General features: G+C 57.0%; 1 protein-coding gene across 3 annotated transcripts in view; it reads right to left on the bottom strand.

Annotated features, from left to right (window-relative positions):
* PXDN (peroxidasin) overlaps window positions 1–19,769 on the bottom strand; it is a 66,477-nt gene that overhangs the window by 7,035 nt on the left and 39,673 nt on the right. For all 3 annotated transcript variants that reach the window (XR_008199806.1, XM_052644493.1, XM_052644494.1), the window contains 11 exons: window positions 19,284–19,453; window positions 15,424–15,696; window positions 14,044–14,160; window positions 13,596–13,754; window positions 12,854–12,966; window positions 11,986–12,142; window positions 6,521–6,629; window positions 5,784–5,941; window positions 3,251–4,754; window positions 556–690; window positions 104–312 (listed from right to left, as the gene is read on the bottom strand). Coding sequence is in view for 2 of the 3 variants with exons in the window: in XM_052644493.1 (XP_052500453.1) it covers window positions 104–312; window positions 556–690; window positions 3,251–4,754; window positions 5,784–5,941; window positions 6,521–6,629; window positions 11,986–12,142; window positions 12,854–12,966; window positions 13,596–13,754; window positions 14,044–14,160; window positions 15,424–15,696; window positions 19,284–19,453 (3,104 nt within the window). In the remaining variant the exon portion in view is untranslated. The remainder of the gene's footprint in view (window positions 1–103; window positions 313–555; window positions 691–3,250; window positions 4,755–5,783; window positions 5,942–6,520; window positions 6,630–11,985; window positions 12,143–12,853; window positions 12,967–13,595; window positions 13,755–14,043; window positions 14,161–15,423; window positions 15,697–19,283; window positions 19,454–19,769) is intronic.

The raw sequence follows: 19,769 nt of genomic DNA, 5'->3' as shown, positions 1-19,769 counted from the left end.
GGACCGCCCCCCAGGCCCCCCGTCTCCGCCTGCTTCCCCTGCTGTGCTGACCGCAGCCCATGCTCCGCCCGGCTGTCAGCGCAGGATGGGAACCTGAGCCCACCTTCACAGCAGTCCTGCCACACTCGGAGGTCCACACGGGGGATCTCGTTGCAGCTGCTGTAGCCGTGCGGGAACTCAGCCACGCGGAACACGTCCCTCTGCACACGTGTGATGTTGTCGGCGTTGTCGCACACGATGCGGGCCAGGGAGCTCTGCTTGATCTGGGTGAGCTGGGCAGGAGTGAAGACCCCCGGGTTCTCGTACCACAGCCTGCGTCCCCGGAGCGAGAGCGAGGTCAGAGAGAGCCTGGCGAGGCCGCAGCCCCGGGAGCTGGTTAAGACCTTCCTCACGCTCAGCTCTGCTCACGACACAGACCTGAGAGTCACATGCTTAGGTGCCAGAGCTCTGAGCAACCCGTAAAGCAAAGATCAGCAGCGGTCACTGCTGACCCAGCACCGGCCACTTTCCGGGAACACCCCTGCACGGGGCGCCCGCTGAGCTCCAGGGGCTTACCTGTCCCCGTCCCGAAGGCGCCTGAACTGCGTGCTGAGCAGACACATCAAGGTGGGTCCCAGGCGGCTGCCGGGCACCAGGTCCTCCACCATGAGGGCCGGGAACAGGTCGATGTTGAGTGGGGAGCCGTACAGCCTGCAAGACAGAGCGGAGCCTCAGACTCAGTGCCAGGGCCCGGGGAGCGCCAGGCGCACGGTCGTGTCCGACCCTCTGCAGCCTCGCGGACTGCAGCCCACCAGGCTCCTCTGTCCCTGGGATTCTCCAGGCAAGGATACGGGAGTGGGTTGCCATTTCCTCCTCCAGAGGATCTTCCCGACCCAGGGATCAAATCTGGGACTGACTCCCACATGGCAGAGAGATTCGTTACCATCTGAGTCACCAGGGAACCCCAAGATGAGTGTTGTCGGAAGTGGGATTTGAACCCACGCCTCCAGGGAAGGCTGCGACCTGAACCAGAGCCCTGGACTGCTCGGCCATCCTGACGTGGTGGAGAGCACGGCAAGAATGGAAGAAGCCTCATGCTGTTCACCATCACCATCTGACGTGATTCAGACTTTTATTTAACAATGACAATCCAGCTCCTTCTTTAAAGCATCTATCAGTCGTATTTTAAGAAACATTCCTGCTTCCTGTTTACACATGATAAAATACACACACAGAGATATTTATTATACAAAGTTTAAGGAAGCCCAGAAAACACAGGGAAGGAAATTAAAACCAAACTTTCCTGGCCGCTCAGAGACAACCTGAGGTCTTAGCGTAAACCTTCCACAGCCCCTGTCACAGACGCACATGGAGACGAAGCTACGAACGGCTGAAGACACGTGCTCCGAAGACGCTGGCCTTCTACCCAACACAGAAAAGGTATTTCCTGCGAGGAAACCACTTACTAACGGGCACCGACCGTACCGAAGACTAAGTCAGCACGGCTTAAACATTCAGGAACGAGCTCTTTCATCAAACTCTTCCAAGTCCTACGCATCCTGTAATTGAGAAGCCTCTTCCACCTCCTCGGACCCAGGATGCTGACCTTGGGCAAGGGCGGGCAGGGCCTTCTGCAGAGTTGCTCATCTCGGGAGTGGGCTCAGCGTGAGGCTGCCCTCACCGCCCCCAAGTTCAAGGACCTTCACGCTAAACTTCAGTTCAGATGGAAATTGTCAGGAAGGGCCAGGCGAGTTTGGTTCTCTGCCTGAGGGGGCTTTTCCCAGAGGAGACACCCCGTTCCCAGGTGGGGCTCCCCCTCTGTCTGCCCCCACCTGAACAATCGGCCTGCAGGGAGGCCCCCACGCTGGGGGCACAGACTCAGACAGAGAGAGGGCACCTGGCTGATCACAGCCCCCAGCCCAGCTCACCCTCCACTCACACCAGGGTGCTGGGAATGGATCTGGTCAGACGTCACTGACACAGCAGGGACCATTTGCTCCTGCACCTCCGTGCAGAGGCCTCCCTTCCCTGGCGGGCTCGCGGGCCGAGGCTGGGACCCGCTATCCTGTGTCGCCTCTCCTCTGGGACACCCCTCTCACTCCCACTGTCGGGCCTGACGCAGGGGAGGGGAGATGTGGGACCCCCGTGTGGGTGGGTCATGCATTTGGCCCAGGGCCTGCGACCCCCAACAGGGCTGGGCTGGAGAGCAGGTCCTCCGCATGGTGGTGATGTAAGTCGGGCAAGGGACAAACCCTGGGGAAGTGACCTTGTCCCTCTGGACGAGAACAACAGAGGATATTCAAGCGTGAAAGACACAGACCATAGGCAAGGTCTTGGACAGGAGGGTGTTCGTCTGTGAACCCGGCCACCTGACACTGTGACTTAAACCAAGACTGGAGCATGTTCAGCTGAGTAGATGACAATGCTCACTTACTTACAAACGCAGTGAATTATTAGTAAGGCGCCACTTTCCCCAGAAAGCATGGGCCCGGCCCCAGGGGAGCACAGCTGAGCCTCAGGGTTAAGCCTGTAACTTAGGAGCCAGCGGCCCACCTTCTACGGAACAGGAGAGTCCGGAGCACACCGAGAGTGAGCCTTTACAAGAAAGCATCGTTTTTCTTTCTAAAACGGCTCTTTCAAACCTGAGGGAACTGACTGCACAGGCACAGGGGCCAGCTGACCAGCGGCTGCGAGGGTCCCCGTGAGTGGTCACCTCCACCAAAGACCAGCTCAGAAACACCGGGATAAAGGACGTGAAACACACGACCGGAGGAGCCAGAGTCAACTGGACACAAGGAGAGAGGCTGGTGGGTCTTGAGAGCTCGGTCAATCCACGGTCTGGATGCACAGGGGCTGGCAAGCAGGCTGGCGTGGCGGGAAGCCCCTCTCAGCAGGCCTGATGAGCCCAGGCTCGGCCGCTGCTTTGCCCCCAGGAGGACAGGCTGCCCAGGGCTTCCCGGGGCCCCTGCTCCGTGCGGCAGGTCTCCTCACACCTCTGTCCCCCCAGCCCAGGGACGTCTCTCCCGGGAAGGGTTGAAGCTGCCGCTGCGGGGCAGGGCCCCGGGGGACGTGGACAAACCTCAGGGCTCAGGACTCAGCGTCCTGCCGGCACTGGGGCCACTGCCTGGGCTCTGGGACCACAGCAGGTGCACTCAGCAGCCTCCCCTCTTTAAACTCCAGACTCCACCCCACCCTCCCGGGCTTGGCCGGCACGGGCGGAACCTCAGCTCCCGAGAGCTCGCCCCCCACCCCACGCGGCCCCCACACCCACCGCTGCAGCTTCTCCCGGATCTCGGGGCTCTTGATCTCGTTCTTCAGGTCCTCGAAGGTGTGGGCGGCCGACAGGTTGCAGTAGACGCGGTACTCGTGGTAGGGCGGGATGCCGTGGTCGCGGCCGCGCTGGATGTTGATGGCGGCCAGGTCCAGCGCCACTGTGTGCGCCATGGAGAAGAGCCGCTCGGTGAGCTCCGTGTTGAGCAGCTGGGATGGCACGCGCATTTTGCCAGGCACGCCAAACAGGCCGCGGAGCAGCGGGTCGATGCCGCCCTCGTTGACGATGCGGAAGGGGGAGAAGAAGGCCTTGTGCAGCGGCACGTGGCCCAGCGCCAGCGGCCGGAAGTCCTCGTCCAGCCGCTGCAGCACGGGGTTGACCAGCGTGTGGCCGAAGCGGAAGGCAGCCGTGGCGAAGGCGTTGACGATGCCGGCGTTGACGCCCGGGTCGTAGCCGCGGTACTCGCCCAGCATCTTCATGCCGGCCTCGCCCAGCACCTTGGGCAGCCAGTGCTGGAAGGTGATGTGCTGCACCTGGGCGCCCACCAGCTTGCGGGCCTCGTGGTAGACCGTGTCGCCGTCCCAGTGCGGGTTCAGCGCCAGCAGCTCGGTGGCCACGCGGTTGTGCTCGCGGAACCAGAGCGTGTGCATGCTGGTGAGGCCCAGCTGCTCGTTGGCGCGGTGGTCGCCGGCCAGGAAGCAGGGGATGGGGCTCTCGTTCTCGTCCCGCATGCACTCGGTGGGCGGCCCGGCGGCGAAGGGCAGCAGCGGCTTGCCGGAGCGCTGCACGATGCCCTGGCGCAGCAGCCCGCGCTGGCTGGCCAGGTCGCGGACCGCGCGGGCCTCGTGCTCGGAGCTGCCGTACACGTTGGAGGCGTCGATGTAGGACGTGAGCTGGTTGATCTGCTCGCGGGGGTACACGGAGTTCATGAGCAGTGACGTCATGCCGCTGCCGCACACGGGGCTGGAGCGCACGAAGAACATGCAGCGCGCCCCGCTGCGCGCCCGCGGGTCGTCGGGCGGCAGGGCCACCGAGAAGCAGGGCGGGTCGTTGCTGCAGGCCGAGCTGCAGTGCTGCCCGTCGGAGAAGCGGGCCTGGCTCAGGGCCACCACCGTGGAGTCCAGGTCGTGGTCCAGGAACTGGCCCCACTGCATGAGCATGTGTGTGAACTGCTCGTCCGGGGTGACGACCTCCGACCCGATGAGGGCTGTGGACACCAGGCGGGGCATGGGCAGCGGGTGCCCGTGGTAGCGCCGGCCCGGGTCGATGCCGCGCGGCGTGTTGAAGCCGTTCTCGTACACGGCCTTGAGCAGGCGCTCGAAGGCAGTGAGCGAGGCGCCCCACATGGGGTGCTGCAGGTTGTTGCACGTGCCGTCGTGCGTGCGGTACTTCTGGTGGAAGCACATGTCCGAGCAGTTGTTGACGCGCCGGTGGGCCGTGCAGCCCGACAGGTTGGCAATCAGGCTCAGGTACTGCGGGGACACGAGGTCGTTGTAGTGGTAACCTGGCCGGGGTGGGGGGAGACGCAGCTTAGCGACCCGGGGCTGGGCCTGCTGGACCCGACTCGTGCAGGGACCCGGGAGGGGAAAGACAGGGCAGTGAGCAGGTTCCAGCAGGAGCAGACCTGACGCACCAGCGCCTGCTCCCGCCACAGGCCCTCCCGGGCCAGATGCCCAGGGCTCCACGCTCGTCCACGCTCTGGCTGGACACACCCGGAGCGCCTCAGAGCCCAGCGGGGTGGACTAGACCTGGACTTACAGGAAACGGGAGCCACAGCCCCTCTGCAGAGGGCAGGGTCCTCAAAACCCACACAAAGGGCAGTCGAGACCCGGGGGTGAGTCTGTCCAGGCCAGGGGAGAGGCGATTGGACACTTGGGGAGGTGGGCTGTGCCAGAGGAGCGTTGAAGGGACAGGACGCCAGGCTCCCAGTGCCAGCTGGCATCCAGTATCAGACAGGACGCTGGGCTCCCAGCGCCAGCTGGCATCCAGCATCAGGCTCAGACCCGAAACTCTGGCAGCTCCCGCCTCCCAGAGAGAAAGCAAGGGTGGCCCTCTGCTCAGTCATAGCCACCCCGAGGAAGCCCAGTCCTGGGCCCAAGAGCCAGCCCGGCCCGGAAAGTGCTGTCTCCCACACATTGCCTGGGCGCTCACCCCCTCGGGTCCCACAGAGCCTCATGGTGGGGGGGCGGGGGGGCCCATGTCAAGAGCCGGGGGGGGAGGGGTGACACACAGCACCTGCTAGGGCTCCACCAGCGCCCTTCCCAGCACCCCTGACCTGGACCCAGGGCCTCCCAGAGCTCCCTTCTGCCCAGAGGACCTGAGGATCAGGGGCCAGGGCCCAGGGCCGGGCCAGCACAGCTCCTGAGCTGAGCACACTTCTCGTCCCCACCCGCTCTCCCATCAGGCCCGTGAGAACCACAGCACCGTCCCCACTCAGGCCAACTGCAGTGACGATGCTCGCCACAGACGCGGGGCCAGGCGGGCTGGGGCCGCCCCGGGAAGGGGCTGTGGGGGGGCGCCGCGGGGTACTGACTGGTTCCGTTGAGGTCCACCATCAGGCCGTGCCTCACGTGCTCCTGGATCAGCTGCAGCGTCCGCTCGAAAATCTCCCCGGCCCGGGCCTGCTCCACCGTGTAGGGGTCCCGCGGGTACCGGAACAGGGCCAGCAGGTCGTTCGGGGAGCGAGGGCGGCTGGTGGGCGTGTGGGGTGAGGCGGCAAGAGTGGAAGAGATGACCGAGAACACAAAGTCACTCAAGGAGCACCGTGGTTAACTGTCTCTACGGCTACGTTTCCATGGACACGAAGCACCGTACCTTACTCATCCCATGGAAGGCAACAAAGCAAAGGAACAAAGTCAAAGACACTAAAAATAAACGAGTCGTTACGTCAATAGAAGAAAAAAAACACAGATAGTCTATTTTAATTCAAACGCAGCAAAAACACTTGAGGGTTGCCAAGATGAGCAAACGCATGAATGGCTTAAGAAATACTTTGTTTTTGCCAACCTCACTGAGAAACAAGCCCAAGGAATGAGTCAAAAGTTTTCTGAAATGTTCTATTTGTGAATCACAGGTCAGCTTCTGCTTGGAAAGGACACACCTTTCTGTTATCTTGGCCCCCAGGAAAGCTAACACAACGCTGTTCATGATTTGCAGATTAAAACACTGCTTGACACACAAGAAACAGGTGAGGACTTGGTGCAGGAGACCTGCACGCCCTCGCAAGCCCACCCGCGAGCAGGTCGCAGCTCTGGCTGCTCCTGCACGTACCTGTCAAACAGGTGCGTCCGCGTGGAGTTGATGGCCCTGTCCACGGTTGCGATGGCCTCGACGATGGACGTGGCCACAAACGGGTCCCCGTTCCGGCTGACATCGGGAACTAGGAGGCAGGAGGTCGTGGGTTACCAGCAGACACACACACACGGGGCACAGAACGAAGGCCAGACGCCACAGCGCAGACTCCGCTCCAGCGCCGTTTCCTCTTTTCCCTCCAACCCTTACATTTCTTTATCACAAATTCTACCAGGAGCTGTTTTCAAACTGCATGAAAGATGTCAGTCAGTCAGTGAAGTCGCTCAGTCGCGTCCGACTCTGCGACCCCGTGGACTGTAGCCTACCAGGCTTCTCCGTCCATGGGATTCTCCAGGCAAGAATACTGGAGCGGGTTACCATTTCCTTCTCCATGGGATCTTCCCGACCCAGGGATCGAACCTGGGTCTCCCACATTGGAGGCAGACGCTTTAACCCCTGAGCCACCAGGTAGACGCTTTAAAATCACGGGATTCCCCACAAAGGGTCAAAGAAGCTGTAACTGAAAACTCCGAAGCTCTTCTAGCAAAGTATCAGCTGACAGGAAGGCCGATGCAGGTCCCCTGAGCAGCCGCCCTGCCCGGCTGGGCTTTAACCGCTGGTGGATGCTGCGATGCCTCCCGCTGCTGGACCTCAGCCCACTCTCCTCCCGAGGCTCTGCTGCCCCCGTCCTAACCTCATGGAGGATCAGACATCCCACAGCCAGCCTGTGTGCATGGCACTGTGCTCACAGACACACACACACAGACACACACACACACACACACACACACAGCTGCGGAACCTGCTACCTCTGAAGTGACTGCTTCCTTTCCACTGTTCTTTCTTCATTCCTTTTCCACTTAATAGCATTTCACTTTTCTAGCATTTAGAGTTTGCTAAACAAAACACCTTTGTTCCAACAAAGCTTTTATCTTTAAAAATGCCTCAGGACAGGTCACCAAGAACGTGCACTTTAACAAATTCAATGGCAAATATTTTCCTTCAAAATACGCAAACCTTCTAGAAAACTCGACATGGTTGAAAACGCCCTTGGTGAGATGCTCCGCCCGCAGGTCGTCCTCCGCGCGCACCCCCTCCTCTGGGCGCAGCCCCTGCTCCGCGCGCACCCCCTCCTCCGCGCGCACCCCCTCCTCTGGGCGCAGCCCCTGCTCCGGGCGCAGCCCCTCCTCTGGGCGCAGCCCCTCCTGGCCCTGACCTCACATAAAGCCCGAGTCGGGTTTGTATTGTAAAATAGCTGATTAACAATGTGTGGTAGTTTCAGGCAGACAAAAAGGGATTCAGTCACACATAAGTATCCAGACTCCCCTCCCATCCAGGCTGCCACATAACATTGAGCAGAAGCCTGAAAAGCACAGCATTCTCAACACACTATTTTTTCATATTCTCAGAGTTGTAATCGAAGTTTCAAGTCCCATTCTAATATTTTTAAATCACTAATCACTTTTAGCAGTAAAATACATGGAGCTATATCAAAGTTTTGAGTGAATGTAAATTAGAAATCTAGTCATACTAAGTCCAACGAGTTGAATCAAAATGTCATAATTTTTTCAGCTAGGCAAAAACTCATGAATTTTCTAGAACCAATACTATTTTAACATAATATATATATACACAGAAGCTTTCCTGGTATGCTTCATAAAGGCTTGAGAGAGGACAGCAAAAAACAAAAGAAGGAAAAATTGAAGAAATGCAAACTGAGTGAAATGGGGAACAGGAAACAGCCTGGAGAAGGCAAGCCCAGGCCAGCTGCTCATCAGAGTCACACCGCGCCCTGGAGAAGGACTGGCACCCGGGCGCCTGCAGTCTCCAAGTAGTCCGAGATGGTCTGTCACGTGTCTGCATCTTAGAAAGTGATTCTTCTGGGGCTTCCCTTGTGGCTCAGCTGGTAAAGAATCTGCCTGCAATGCAGGAGACCTGGGTTTGATCCCTGGGTTGGGAAGATCCCCTGGAGAAGGGAAAGGCTCCCCATGCCAGGATTCTGGCCTGGAGAATTCCACGGAGTGTACAGTCCATGGGGTCGCAAAGAGTCGGGCACGACTGAGCGACTTTCACTTTCAGAAGTTTTTCTATTAAATGGTAGTTTCGATGATATAGAATGCTATTATTTTCTGTTGACCAGTTGTGATATAATTATTGTAATCAGCAAAAATATAATGCTAACAGATGTTTATCAGTTTTCACAATCAATAGCCAGAGAAAACACGAAACATACTCACACTTGCAAGCCCTGAAGGGAACATGATCAGCCTAACAGCACAGAAACTGCACAGTTTAGAGCTAAGCAGCACGACGCGGAAGTGCACCCGAGCACACATCCTCGGCCGCTCAGCCGGTCTGGTGCCTTGAATCCGCTTATGGTTGAGGCATTTATCTGTGGCTCAGAGGTTAAAGCGTCTGCCTCCAGGGTGGGAGACCCGGGTTCGATCCCTGGGTCGGGAAGATCCCTTGGAGAAGGAAATGGCAATCCGCTCCGGTATTCTTGCCTGGAGAGTCCCGTGGACGGAGGAGCCTGGTAGGCCGTCTCGGACTGCTTGGAGACTGCAGGTGCCCGGGTGCCAGCCCTTCTCCAGGGCGCGGTGTGACTCTGATGGTCGACTGAGCGACTTCACCTCACCTGACGATGATTACATGTACGGCATTACCATGTTCTTAACTGTTTGGGTTTATTTCGTGTGGGTCTTTTCCTTCTCTTGTTTTCTGCCTACGGAAATCCCTTTAGCATTCGTTGTGCAGCTGGTTTGCTACAGATGTATTCTCTCTAACTTTCGCTTGTCTGGAAAGCTTTAGGTTTCTCCATCAAATCTGACTGAAGTCTTTCTGGGCAGAGCACTCTCGGTTGCCGGCTCTCCTCTTTCATCACTTTAAATACGTCACGCCCTTCCCTCCGGCTTGGGAACCTGCTGACGGCCTGGCGGGAGCTCCCCTGTGTGTCGTCGGTCACTTTTCCCTTGCTGCTTTTTGTGTTTCAGCTTTGCCTTTGGTTTTCGTCAGTTTCACTGCCACGTGTCTCGGTGTGCTCCTCCTTGGGTTTATCCTGCCTGGGACGCCGCGCTTCCTGGACGTGGTGGACTATTCCTTTCCCGTGTTAGGGAATTTTTCAGCTATTTCTTCAAATACTTCCTCGGGTCCTTTCTCTCTCTCTTCTTCTGGGACCCCCGTAACGCAAGCGTTGGTGCGTTGATGTCCCAGACGTCTCAGGCTGTCTTCGCTTCTTCCCACTCTTTTTTCTGCATTCTGCTCTGTGGCAGTGATTCCCACCGTTCCGTCCTCCAGGCCGCTCCCTGTTCTGCCTCAGTTAATCTGCTACCGGTCCCTTCCGGCGCACTCTTCACCTCTGCTTGTTCTTTAGCTCCTCTAGGTCTTTGGGAAACACTTCCTGCATCTTTTCCACTATGTTTCAGAGATCCTGAATCATCTTCACTATCAGTATTCTAATTTTTTTTTCTGGAAGGCTGCCTGTCTCCAGTTCGTCTGGTTGCTCTTCTGGGGTTTCATCTCATCCCTTCATCTGGGACGAAGCCTTTTCATCATGGTTAACTTTCTGTGACGTGGTTTTGCTCCTAGCTGCTGTGGGATTGTGGCCCTTCTTGCTCCTTCTGTCTGCCCTCTGGCGGATGAGGCCACCAGGCATGTATAAGCTTCCTGACGGGAGGGACTTGGTGGTGGGAAAAGCTGGGTCTTGGTCAGTAAAAATTTAATCCAGTTACCCACTGATCCCACCTCGTGAGTCATGCGGCCTGGGGTCTACAGGCTGTACGGTAGGGTCAGTGGTGACCTCCACGGGGACTTAGGCCAAGGGCCCCTTCCAGGACCCCCGCTGCCAGGACCCCCGTCCCTGTGAGGAGCCGCGGCTGGCCCGCGCCTCCACAGGAGACCCTCCCCCACAGGCCGGGAGGCCCGGCTCCGTCTCCCGTGGGGTCACTGCTCCTTTCACCCGGATCCCGGCACATACGAGATTCTGCGTGTGCCCTCCAGGACGAGACGCTGCCTCCCCCAGTCCTGTGGGAGTTCTGTAACCAAACCCCGCCAGCCTTCAGGGTCAGGCTCCCGGGGGCGCCCAGTCCCCATGTCAGACCCCCAGGCTGGGGGCCCTGACGAGAGGCTCAGGGCCTCCCCCCAGCGGGAGAGCGCCTCTGGCGTCGCCCGTGTCACAGGCCGCCCACCCTGGGGGCATGAGATTTCATTTTCTTGTGCTTGCCCCCCTCCCACCACTTCCCTGTGGCTTCTTCGTCCCTGCACGCGGGCTATCTTTTTGGTGGGCTCCGTGTTCTCCCGTCAATGGCTGTTCGGCCGCCACAGGAGGAGACGAGCGGACATCCTCTACACACCCTTCTCCTCTGCCATCTTGAACCAGAAGCCCCCTCATTAGGTGATGTTTAGAACCTAATATTTTTATAGGTTTTATGTATCTAGTGCCACAAGTCAGACAAACGGACAGGACAATCGTACATAATTTTATCACCTAACATTTCATTATTACCAATGACTTAAGTTGAATTTGTTTTTAAATCAGAAATTCACTGATTTAATTTATAATCACTCCAGTCTAATATAATGGGAAAATAAGGTCATTTAACATGAAAAAAAAAAATGAAAAAAGAGACATGCAAATACGCCTCTACTGCTGTCTGCAGGCAGCCACGGGCACCCATATATGCAACGGTGCTTTTTCCATTTTTCTTATACTTGAAAAATAATGTTGCTTTGACATGGATTACTTACACAAGAAATATAAAAATAATCTCCCACCCACAATCTCCAAACTAACCACATTTTAGTGAATTTTCTTTACCCTTTTTTCTAAGGTATGTAAATATGTTTTTGAATTACTTTTCTATGACTATTGCTTGGGGAAAAAACAAATTCAACTTACCAAGCGCAGGTTTGGGTGGAACTGTAAGACTTACGAAAAGCTACAGGCTTGCATTTCACCCTGTTTGCTGGGAGCCCAGGAGCACGCCCAAGGTGTGCAGCCCTGGGATGGTGGAGAGGCCCTGCCAGTCGGCACAGAGCGGGCCCGCCAGGCCCAGGCCCGGGGAGGAGGGTGATCCCTGCCCTCGCGTGGGCTTCGGATGAAGGCTGAGCACACCCCAGGGCCACATGAGGCCACACACGCTCAGAACAGACAGAAAGCAGAACGAAGGGGCCCAGACTCCACAGCAGGAGCTGCGCCTGTGCTTCTGCCAAACGGTGGCTGCAAATTACATGCTGCAGAACTCGAGAGGGTTTGGGCAACCACTAAACCAACTACAAAACCCAGAGCGGGGAGGCCCTCCAAGCGGGCCGCCACAGCGCTCTCGGAGCCCAGGGCAGTGGAGGGGCGCAGCTGTTGCCTCCGGGCCGCGCCGACCTCTCTGCAAAGCGGACGTGCCCTGCCCTCTAACGGCCTCCAAGCTCGTGGGGCTTCCACTCCCCAGCCTCACCGTTCACGCTGAGCACCATGCTGACCGACGCCTGCCCGATCGTGTTCCGGGCCACGCACTCGTAGCGGCCAGCATCTGCGGTCCCAACGTCGCGGATGGTCAGGAACCCCTCGGGGCTGATGTGAAATTTCCCGCTTTCCGTCACCTGAACCCCATCCTGGAGCAAAATAAATGGAGAGGATGGTGGGAATCAGACTAAGGACCCGAGGGGTCTCTCCTAGGGGAAGGGCACCGCATGCCGGGGCCTCGCGAATGGAGCCCTCCTGACGGCGCTTCTCAGGCCCACCAGACACTAGGCGGACCCTGCCCAGTGCAGATTCGAGCGCAGGAGTCCCTCTTGCCTGCTGGCGGAAGACCCAGAAAGCCTGAGACACAAGCCTCGCTGTGTGGACTCTGCAGGGTCCCAGGGCACAAAAGGCGACCTTCGTGGGATGTGTGCTGGGCTGGGGGTGCAGGGCGGGGAACCCAGCGTGTGCGAGCAGCCAGGGCAGGTGTGTGTCACCGAGGAAGGCAGGTGACCTCCCAGGACGAGGAGGAAGCAAGGCAGGCAGAGGCGTCAGGGCCCCGAGGACCCCACCTCCCTCCCAGGGAACCACTTCATGACCTCCAAGAACGTGGCTTGTATTAAACAATTTGTTCACAGTTGAACACAGACTAGCGTTTCTGTGCTGGGCTCAGTAAGAACAACACAGTGAAACGGGACACCAGAAAATCTCTCCAGCGAGTGTTGGATCAAGGACCTAGCAAGAGGGACTTCGTTTTCGCTTCTGTCACCAAGAAGGACATGTACGGGCAAATGTCCCGAGTCTGTCTTGTTCAGGTCGGCTGTCTCCCCCATGAAGGCAGGTCTGGATGCCTCAGCCCCTACCTTGTTCCAGGTGACAGCGGGCTCCGGCTCGCCCTGGGGGCGGCAGGGCAGCTGCACGTTGCTGCCCACCTCCACCGTCATGTCCCTGGGGACGCTGGTAAACACCGGGGTGACTGCAAGGCAAGGAGAGGGGCTGCCACGCACAGAACCCAGGCAGTTCAAGGTTTGCAGCAGAGGCCCTGCCCCCGGTCGGGGCAGGCCCAGGGCACTGAGCACCCTCGCTGTGGCCGGGCCGCAACCCTGTTTCCTGCCAAGAGGAAGCCGGACAGGACCTCTGGGGCTGCCAGCCTCCCCGTGAGCGGCAGCCTCAGGGCAGTGGCCCGCCTGTCCATGTGGCTCCTGCCCTGCGTGCGAGTCCAAGGCCTCGACCCCCAGGAGCCAGTGATGAGGAAGGAGGCAGGGCACCAGCTGACAGTCCCATTCACGGGTCATCCACCATCCTGCCTGCTCAGGACTGGAAGGAAACCCAGAGCCCAGCGGCCGGATCAGACCCAGGCCCCAACCCCTATCTACACTCTGCAGGCAGAGCCTCCAGCCCCTTTCCCAGGCCAGGCCACCCACGACCCAGGGCCACAAATTAGCAGTGGAAGCCCAGCCCACTGAACTGCAGGCGCCCACCATGCCCGCGCCCCCCATGAGCAGGGTCCCCACAGCTGACATGGATGATTCCGGCTATGACTGAGGCCTCAGGATGCAAGTCCAGGGGTGGTCCCCTGGGGGAGAGTGAGGAACCACCGCCTACCTCGGGGCTGGACGGTCAGGTGTGCGGCGACCCTCTGGGAGCCGATGATGTTCACAGCCTGGCACTCGTACTGGCCCTGGTCATGCAGGGCGACGGCCAAGATCCTCAGCGTCCCCGACGACAGGACCAGGTGGCGCCTGTCCACCGACAGCTGGCTCCCTGCAAGGTGGAGATGCGCTCTCAGTGACACGGACGCAGGGACAGAGCCTGGCCTTCCTCGGGGCCAGGCAGAGGCCTGACTGAGGGATGGAAGGATTGAGGAGCTTCTGTCCCCAGGTCCGTGTTCCCAGAGACGGGCCTGCCGCCCTGGTCCTTCGTGAGGACAGGTCCAGCCGGACATGCCGCGGCGCTGGGTCACGTCTGGTTCCGCTGCTGCGGCCTGCCCAGGGCACCGTGCCCCAGGGAGTGATGGGGGGGCAGAGCGGTCACTGCCCTGCAGGCCACCCACCTCCTTTGGTCCAGGCGATGACAGGCTGCGGGTAGCCCTTTGCCTCGCAGTGGAACTCAACTGTCTGGCCCTCGATGACAGCCCTGTCCTGGGGCGTCACGGTGAACTGAGGAAGCGCTTACGGGGGGAAAGACGCAGAAACAGGCATTTAGGGGACAGCTCTGGGCGCGAAGCCAGTCTCCTCCCCGGAGCGAGGCCGCCCCCAGGGCCCACCAGGACCCCTCTGCTGGCGCGGCGTCCCAGGGAGGGAGGAAGAGGCCAGAGAAAAGGATGCGGAGCAGGAAGACGGCCACCCCGGGTGCTTCTCAGCGTCACACGGCCACGTGTGCGGAGACCGTTAGTCCAGCAGTACAGAACTCACTGATGACCAACCTCGGCTCCGGCCAAGGGCCCAGATTCACCTCCTCAGCCTAAACCAATGTGTTTGCACGTGGGTAAAATGTCATCTAGCGCAACTGTGTGCGTGCCAGGAGTCACGCCATTATTACTGGGCGAGAGACACAAAAGGAAATTACAGGATAAATATGTCCGACATAACTCCATTTTCATAAAAGCAACAAGCCAACTTCCCAGGCGGCGCTAGGGGTAAAGAAACGGCCTGCCGATGCAGGAGACTCAGGAGACGGGGGCTCAATCCCTGGGTCAGCAGGGTCCCCTGGAGGAGAGTTATGGCAACCCCCTCCAGGATTCTGGCCGGGAGAACCCCAGGGACAGAGGACCTGGTGAGCTAGAGTCCATGGGGTCACGAAGAGCCGGACCCGACTGAAACGACTCAGCACACACACAGCAGCCACAATCAAAACCAAACAACGTGACTGTATGGCCACACGCGCAAAGAAAGAGCCAGGGGGCAGAGGAAAAGTCACCAGCTTCCAGTGAGTCTGCTTCTGCCGGAGCCTGGGAAAGCTGGTGAGGAGGCAGGAGGAGGGAAAACTCGTTTCCTGCATTCACACTCCTGTGCCATCCTCGCACTTGTCAACCAAAGTCCCACTTTGCAATTAAATTTGAAAACTATTCATAAACTCATTCTAGCCAGTTAAGGACTTTGGAAACACACAAGTCTTAGAACTACATATACTCTCAGACTCCGAGTTCAGAAATCGACCCTAAGGAAATTCCAAGATGTGTGCCAGACTTCCAGACAACAGTGAACTGGCACGCTCATCTACATTCACGTGGAGGACACAGCAGAAAAACAGAGCCCTGACCGCCTGATGCCTCCGGGCGGAAAATCAACATGTCAGCAGTCCCGCGGAGGGTCTGCGGGGACGGGAGAAGATGCACAGGCTCTGGGACAGGGGTACCAGGAGGAGCCCCGGGGCTGCTCCAGGGCAGGTCAGGGAGGCCAGGAAGGCGGGGCTCCACGCGGACGGGCCTCACCTTGGACGATGATGAAGGCTGTGGCGTGGATGCTGTCCACGGTGTTGGAGGCGAAGCAGGTGTACTCCCCACTGTCCTCCTGCTCCACGTTCTGGATATAGAGGCCGCCGGACGGGGTGATGCTCACCCGAGGGTCCGTGGGCACGGGGCTGCGGTCGCCCCTGGTCCAGGTGATCTGCGGCGGGGGGTGACCCGTGGCGCTGCACTCCAAGGTCACACCCTCCCCGACCAGCACTTCTGTGTTCTGGGGCTGGATTACAAACGCCGGGCGAGCTGCCGTAGGAGACAGATTTGGAATCAACATCCTCCAGCTTAGCAGACGCTTCTGCTTGGGCTTCCTACTCGCTCTACCTACCGACGTCTAAAATGAGTAGAAGCAACTCAACCCAGCGGCAGGCTTCGTCCCCTTTCCTTTTCAAAGGCACGTGCAGACCATGAAGGCGGTGCACGGCGTCAGGTCAAGCCAGCATCAGCAGGGCTGACCAGTCAGAACCGGTTCCTTTTTCAAACATGGACTGAATTCTGGCTCAGTCTCACTTTTGATGGTTCTAGAAGCATTTTGTCAGTCTTGATAGTAAGTGAGCCTTGCTAGCAGTTCTTACTGGTTATAAAACACTGTTTTCAAAGGGTATTTAGAACATACAGAAATAAAAAATTTCCCTCACAGGAAGGAAAATACAAATGTATAGTGTGATAATAGTTTTCAACTCTAAATCCAGAAAAAAAATCCAGACATTTATTACTGAGCTCTTGAGATGAGTATGTACAGAAACGAAACATGTTTCTAACATGTCAGGAGCACAGACTGCCTCGTCCACCAGGACAGACGTGGCCGGGTACATCAAACCTGGAAACTCACTCACCATCCGCCCAGAAATCACCCTGCTAGGACTTTACCCCGTAGGTATTTTAATAATGAGAGGGTAACAGGCAGGAGGGCCAGGGGGCTCCAAATGGAGGAAACAGCCTGCAAGCGTCAGACATTTTTATCTCCCTTAAGCGGCAGGAAGAAACAAACTAGCGACATTTTTTTTCCTTCTCTATACAAATTTAAAAGGAGGTTTCTCTTAAAATTCTGTGTTGCATAACGACACCTGGTTTCACTTGAAGTTAACCATTGCCTTTTTCTTATGGAAATGCTTATCTTAAGCTATGCTAATGTGCTACGCATTTACCCCAAACTGTCTTCAAGTCGGTTCCGCCTTTTGGCTCAGAACCTACTTGATAAACCGGTATGTTATACTCTGATATTGTTCCTCTAATCTACGTAAACGACACTATTTGTATGGTGCTCTGCCCTTCTTCAGGATTCAAGTTAATCCTTTTATGGCCCAAGATAAACCATTTGGAGCCAAGATTACCCCAAAATACATCTTATGGGTGAGGGGCCTGGTGCCATTCTAAGTTTTGAGACATTGCTTTCTTTCATTAACAGACTGCTGGTGACTATATAACACCCAGCTGAAGACTAGCAGGGGGGTACTCTTTCTGCCCCCTTCTGATGCCTACGTCAGAAGCTTTCTCTATCTCCTTTCTACTTTAATAAAACTTTGTTACACAAAAGCTCTGAGCGATCAAGCCTCGTCTCTGGCCCCAGATTGAATTCTTCTCCTCCGGGGGGCCAAGAATCCCGGCGTCATAATTCAACAACAACCTTTCAATGAGCTTATAGAACAATACATGTTGTTTAAAAAGGACTTATTACTGCGCCGTTTCTTTGGGCTGACGTCCTTACCCACAATTTTCCAACCCAAAACCCTCCAAAAATAAGTAACCTTTCTGTAACTTCTTTGTTTACAAACCTTGATCTATCTAGCCCAAAGCTACTTGCAGTCTTCATCTATCCCACTTACTGAACAACTCATAGGGCTGAAGGGGATTTTATATATTGATTATGATGCTATTTGAGACTCTGTGACAGTTTAGAGCAGAGCAACATGGTGGGAAAGGTACAGGTGATAAACACTAATCAAAAGAAAAATGGCTGCCTCTGTATAAAATCAGATCAATCTTAAGGCAAAAAACACTGACAGAGGTGAAAGGGTTAATAATCAAAGTTTCATTAATGAGGAAGATAAGCTCTGTGGACTTATATGCCCCTAATAACAGAGCTTCAAAATAGATAAAGAACATTTACCCCTTTGTAACTCATGGAGACTTACTTCGGGGTCCATCATCGTCTGTATCATAGGACTGCCAGAATTCCATAAAGGGGCACAGCCCATGTATTTTGGGGCTTTTCAGGCCATAAATCTTTGAGTGTGATTATGTTCCAAAAAAGACTTAATCGATAGACACTGAAGTCTGAAGTTCATTTCATTATCATGTATTCTAAAATGCTATTCTTAAGTTTTTTCAATCACATAAAAAAGGTGAAACACATTCTTAGTATAAAGATCTTGTAAAACCAGGCAGTGGTCCAGGCTGGGCAGCCCCTGGTCCAGGCCGGCTGGCTGCCACTGGTTGACCCCTTGGTCTGCAGTGACCTTCCCATCCCCCTGTAGGAGACCCTTCACGTGCATTTCTGGGAGCAAGGCCAACAAGCTCAGACTGGTGTACTAAGGAAGGCTCTTGTTCCTGAGAAACAAATGAAAATTCAGATCAAAAGAGGTTAGATTTGGAACTCTCGGGCCAGAGAGAGACTCTACTATTCCCATCCAGGGATCAGCGGCCCCTGTGCTAAGGACTCGCGCTGCTCACGACCTGCCATCCCCTCTGTTCTGACGCGCACCTCCAGCACTGCTCCACTCTGATCAACATTACACGGGCCTCCCTGGTCCTCGCAAGCAAAGCACAAGCTCCTTCGTGACCAGGAGCCCTGTCGTGTCTGGCAGACTCAGCCGTGCGGCTCTGCAGAGATCCTGGACGCCTTGTTCCACTCGGGGAACCTGGGATTAAAGGGATTCGACTTGGCTGCAGTTATCTGTCCTGCGCATTCCTCTGAACTGGTGTTTGAGAGCTGGGGATTCTCATTCATCAGTAAATCTGGACTATGTCTCTGCTGGGAAATACTGAGGCATACAAAGTTCTCATAGTAAGACTCTAAACAAAGAAACGCAGAAATCATTCATCCTGCCACCGAGGGTGCTGCAAGGCCCTGCATCCCACCGCACGAGAGAAACAGAGACCAGGCGCGCTCACACGAGGACGACCCAGAGCCGCGGAGGCACTGCGGCCACCTGTGCTGTGTCCCGCAGCCCTGGGACCAGGGCCACCCCCGGCTCTTCTCCAAGGGCCAGCTCCTCTTCCGGCCAAAGTCCCCAGGGTCAACACTCGGACAAGAGCGGGGTTTGTGACCTGGTGCGGCCCAGGCCAATCCAAGGACACAGCTGTGCTTCCTTTGGCTCCAACTGTCTTTTCAAATCAGGTACCAATATCTCAGATACGGGAACTTTGCACCAAAATTCAGATTTGAGGTTTTTCTTTTAAAGTAGCCAAGGCCTGTAGCGCAAGAGCAAGCCCACTGCCAGGGGGCAGCCAGTGAGATGCCCTTGGGACCACCGTGAGCGGAGGCATCGGGCGGGGACACTTGTCTCCCAGGTGTCCACAGCCCTCTGGACAGCGATCCCAGCAGCGGCTACCCACGGCCACTCTGAGTGACCACCTGGCGCCCACAGCCCTCTGGACAGCGATCCCAGCAGCAGCTACCCACGGCCACTCTGAGTGACCACCTGGGTTAAGGGTTGGCGGTGGGCCAGAGCAACGGTCGGGAGTCACCTGTGACCCTGAGCCGACCCTGCTGCCGGCACTCCAGCCGAGACGCTAGTATCTGTCCCTCGCCACCAGGTGCAAAGAGAGAGGGGGGCGGACGGGAGGAAGGGGATTCGGGGTACTGAGTGTCCGAGGAGCTCTGTGCCTACCTGGAGACCGGAAGTACCTGAGGGTCACCTCCTGCGTCTTCACCTCCCCAGCCACGTTCTTCGCCATGCACTGGTAGATGCCCTGGTCTGTCTCCCGCGTGTTCTGGATCATGAGGGTCCCGTCATCCAGCAAGTTCAAGCGGGAATCCGTCTTCATGCTCAGCTCGTTGCTATAACAACAGACCCGGCTGGCTCAGGCCCCCAAAGCACAGGAAACACCAGTCCTCTGCAGGTGTCTGGTCCCGGCCCAGGGACCCTGGCCTCGAGGCACAGAGCACTTGAGGCACCAGAGAAACGTCTCCTCCTCTTTGCGTTCCCTCCAGCGAGGAGCAGGAAAGGTCAGGGTGGGCAGGCACCGCGGAGCTTCTGGGGCACTGGGATGGCTGGGACCCAGTGCCCAGCACCCTGCCCAACGTCTAGGACCCAGCGCCCAGCACCCTGCCCAACGTCTAGGACCCAGCGCCCAGCACCCCTGACAGCTGGGAC

Source organism: Budorcas taxicolor, chromosome 8 (genome assembly GCF_023091745.1).
Source record: "Budorcas taxicolor isolate Tak-1 chromosome 8, Takin1.1, whole genome shotgun sequence".
In the NCBI taxonomy this organism is placed as follows: domain Eukaryota; kingdom Metazoa; phylum Chordata; class Mammalia; order Artiodactyla; family Bovidae; genus Budorcas; species Budorcas taxicolor.
Note: the sequence above shows the minus strand (reverse complement) of the source record. Positions and strands in the feature narration are given on the sequence as shown.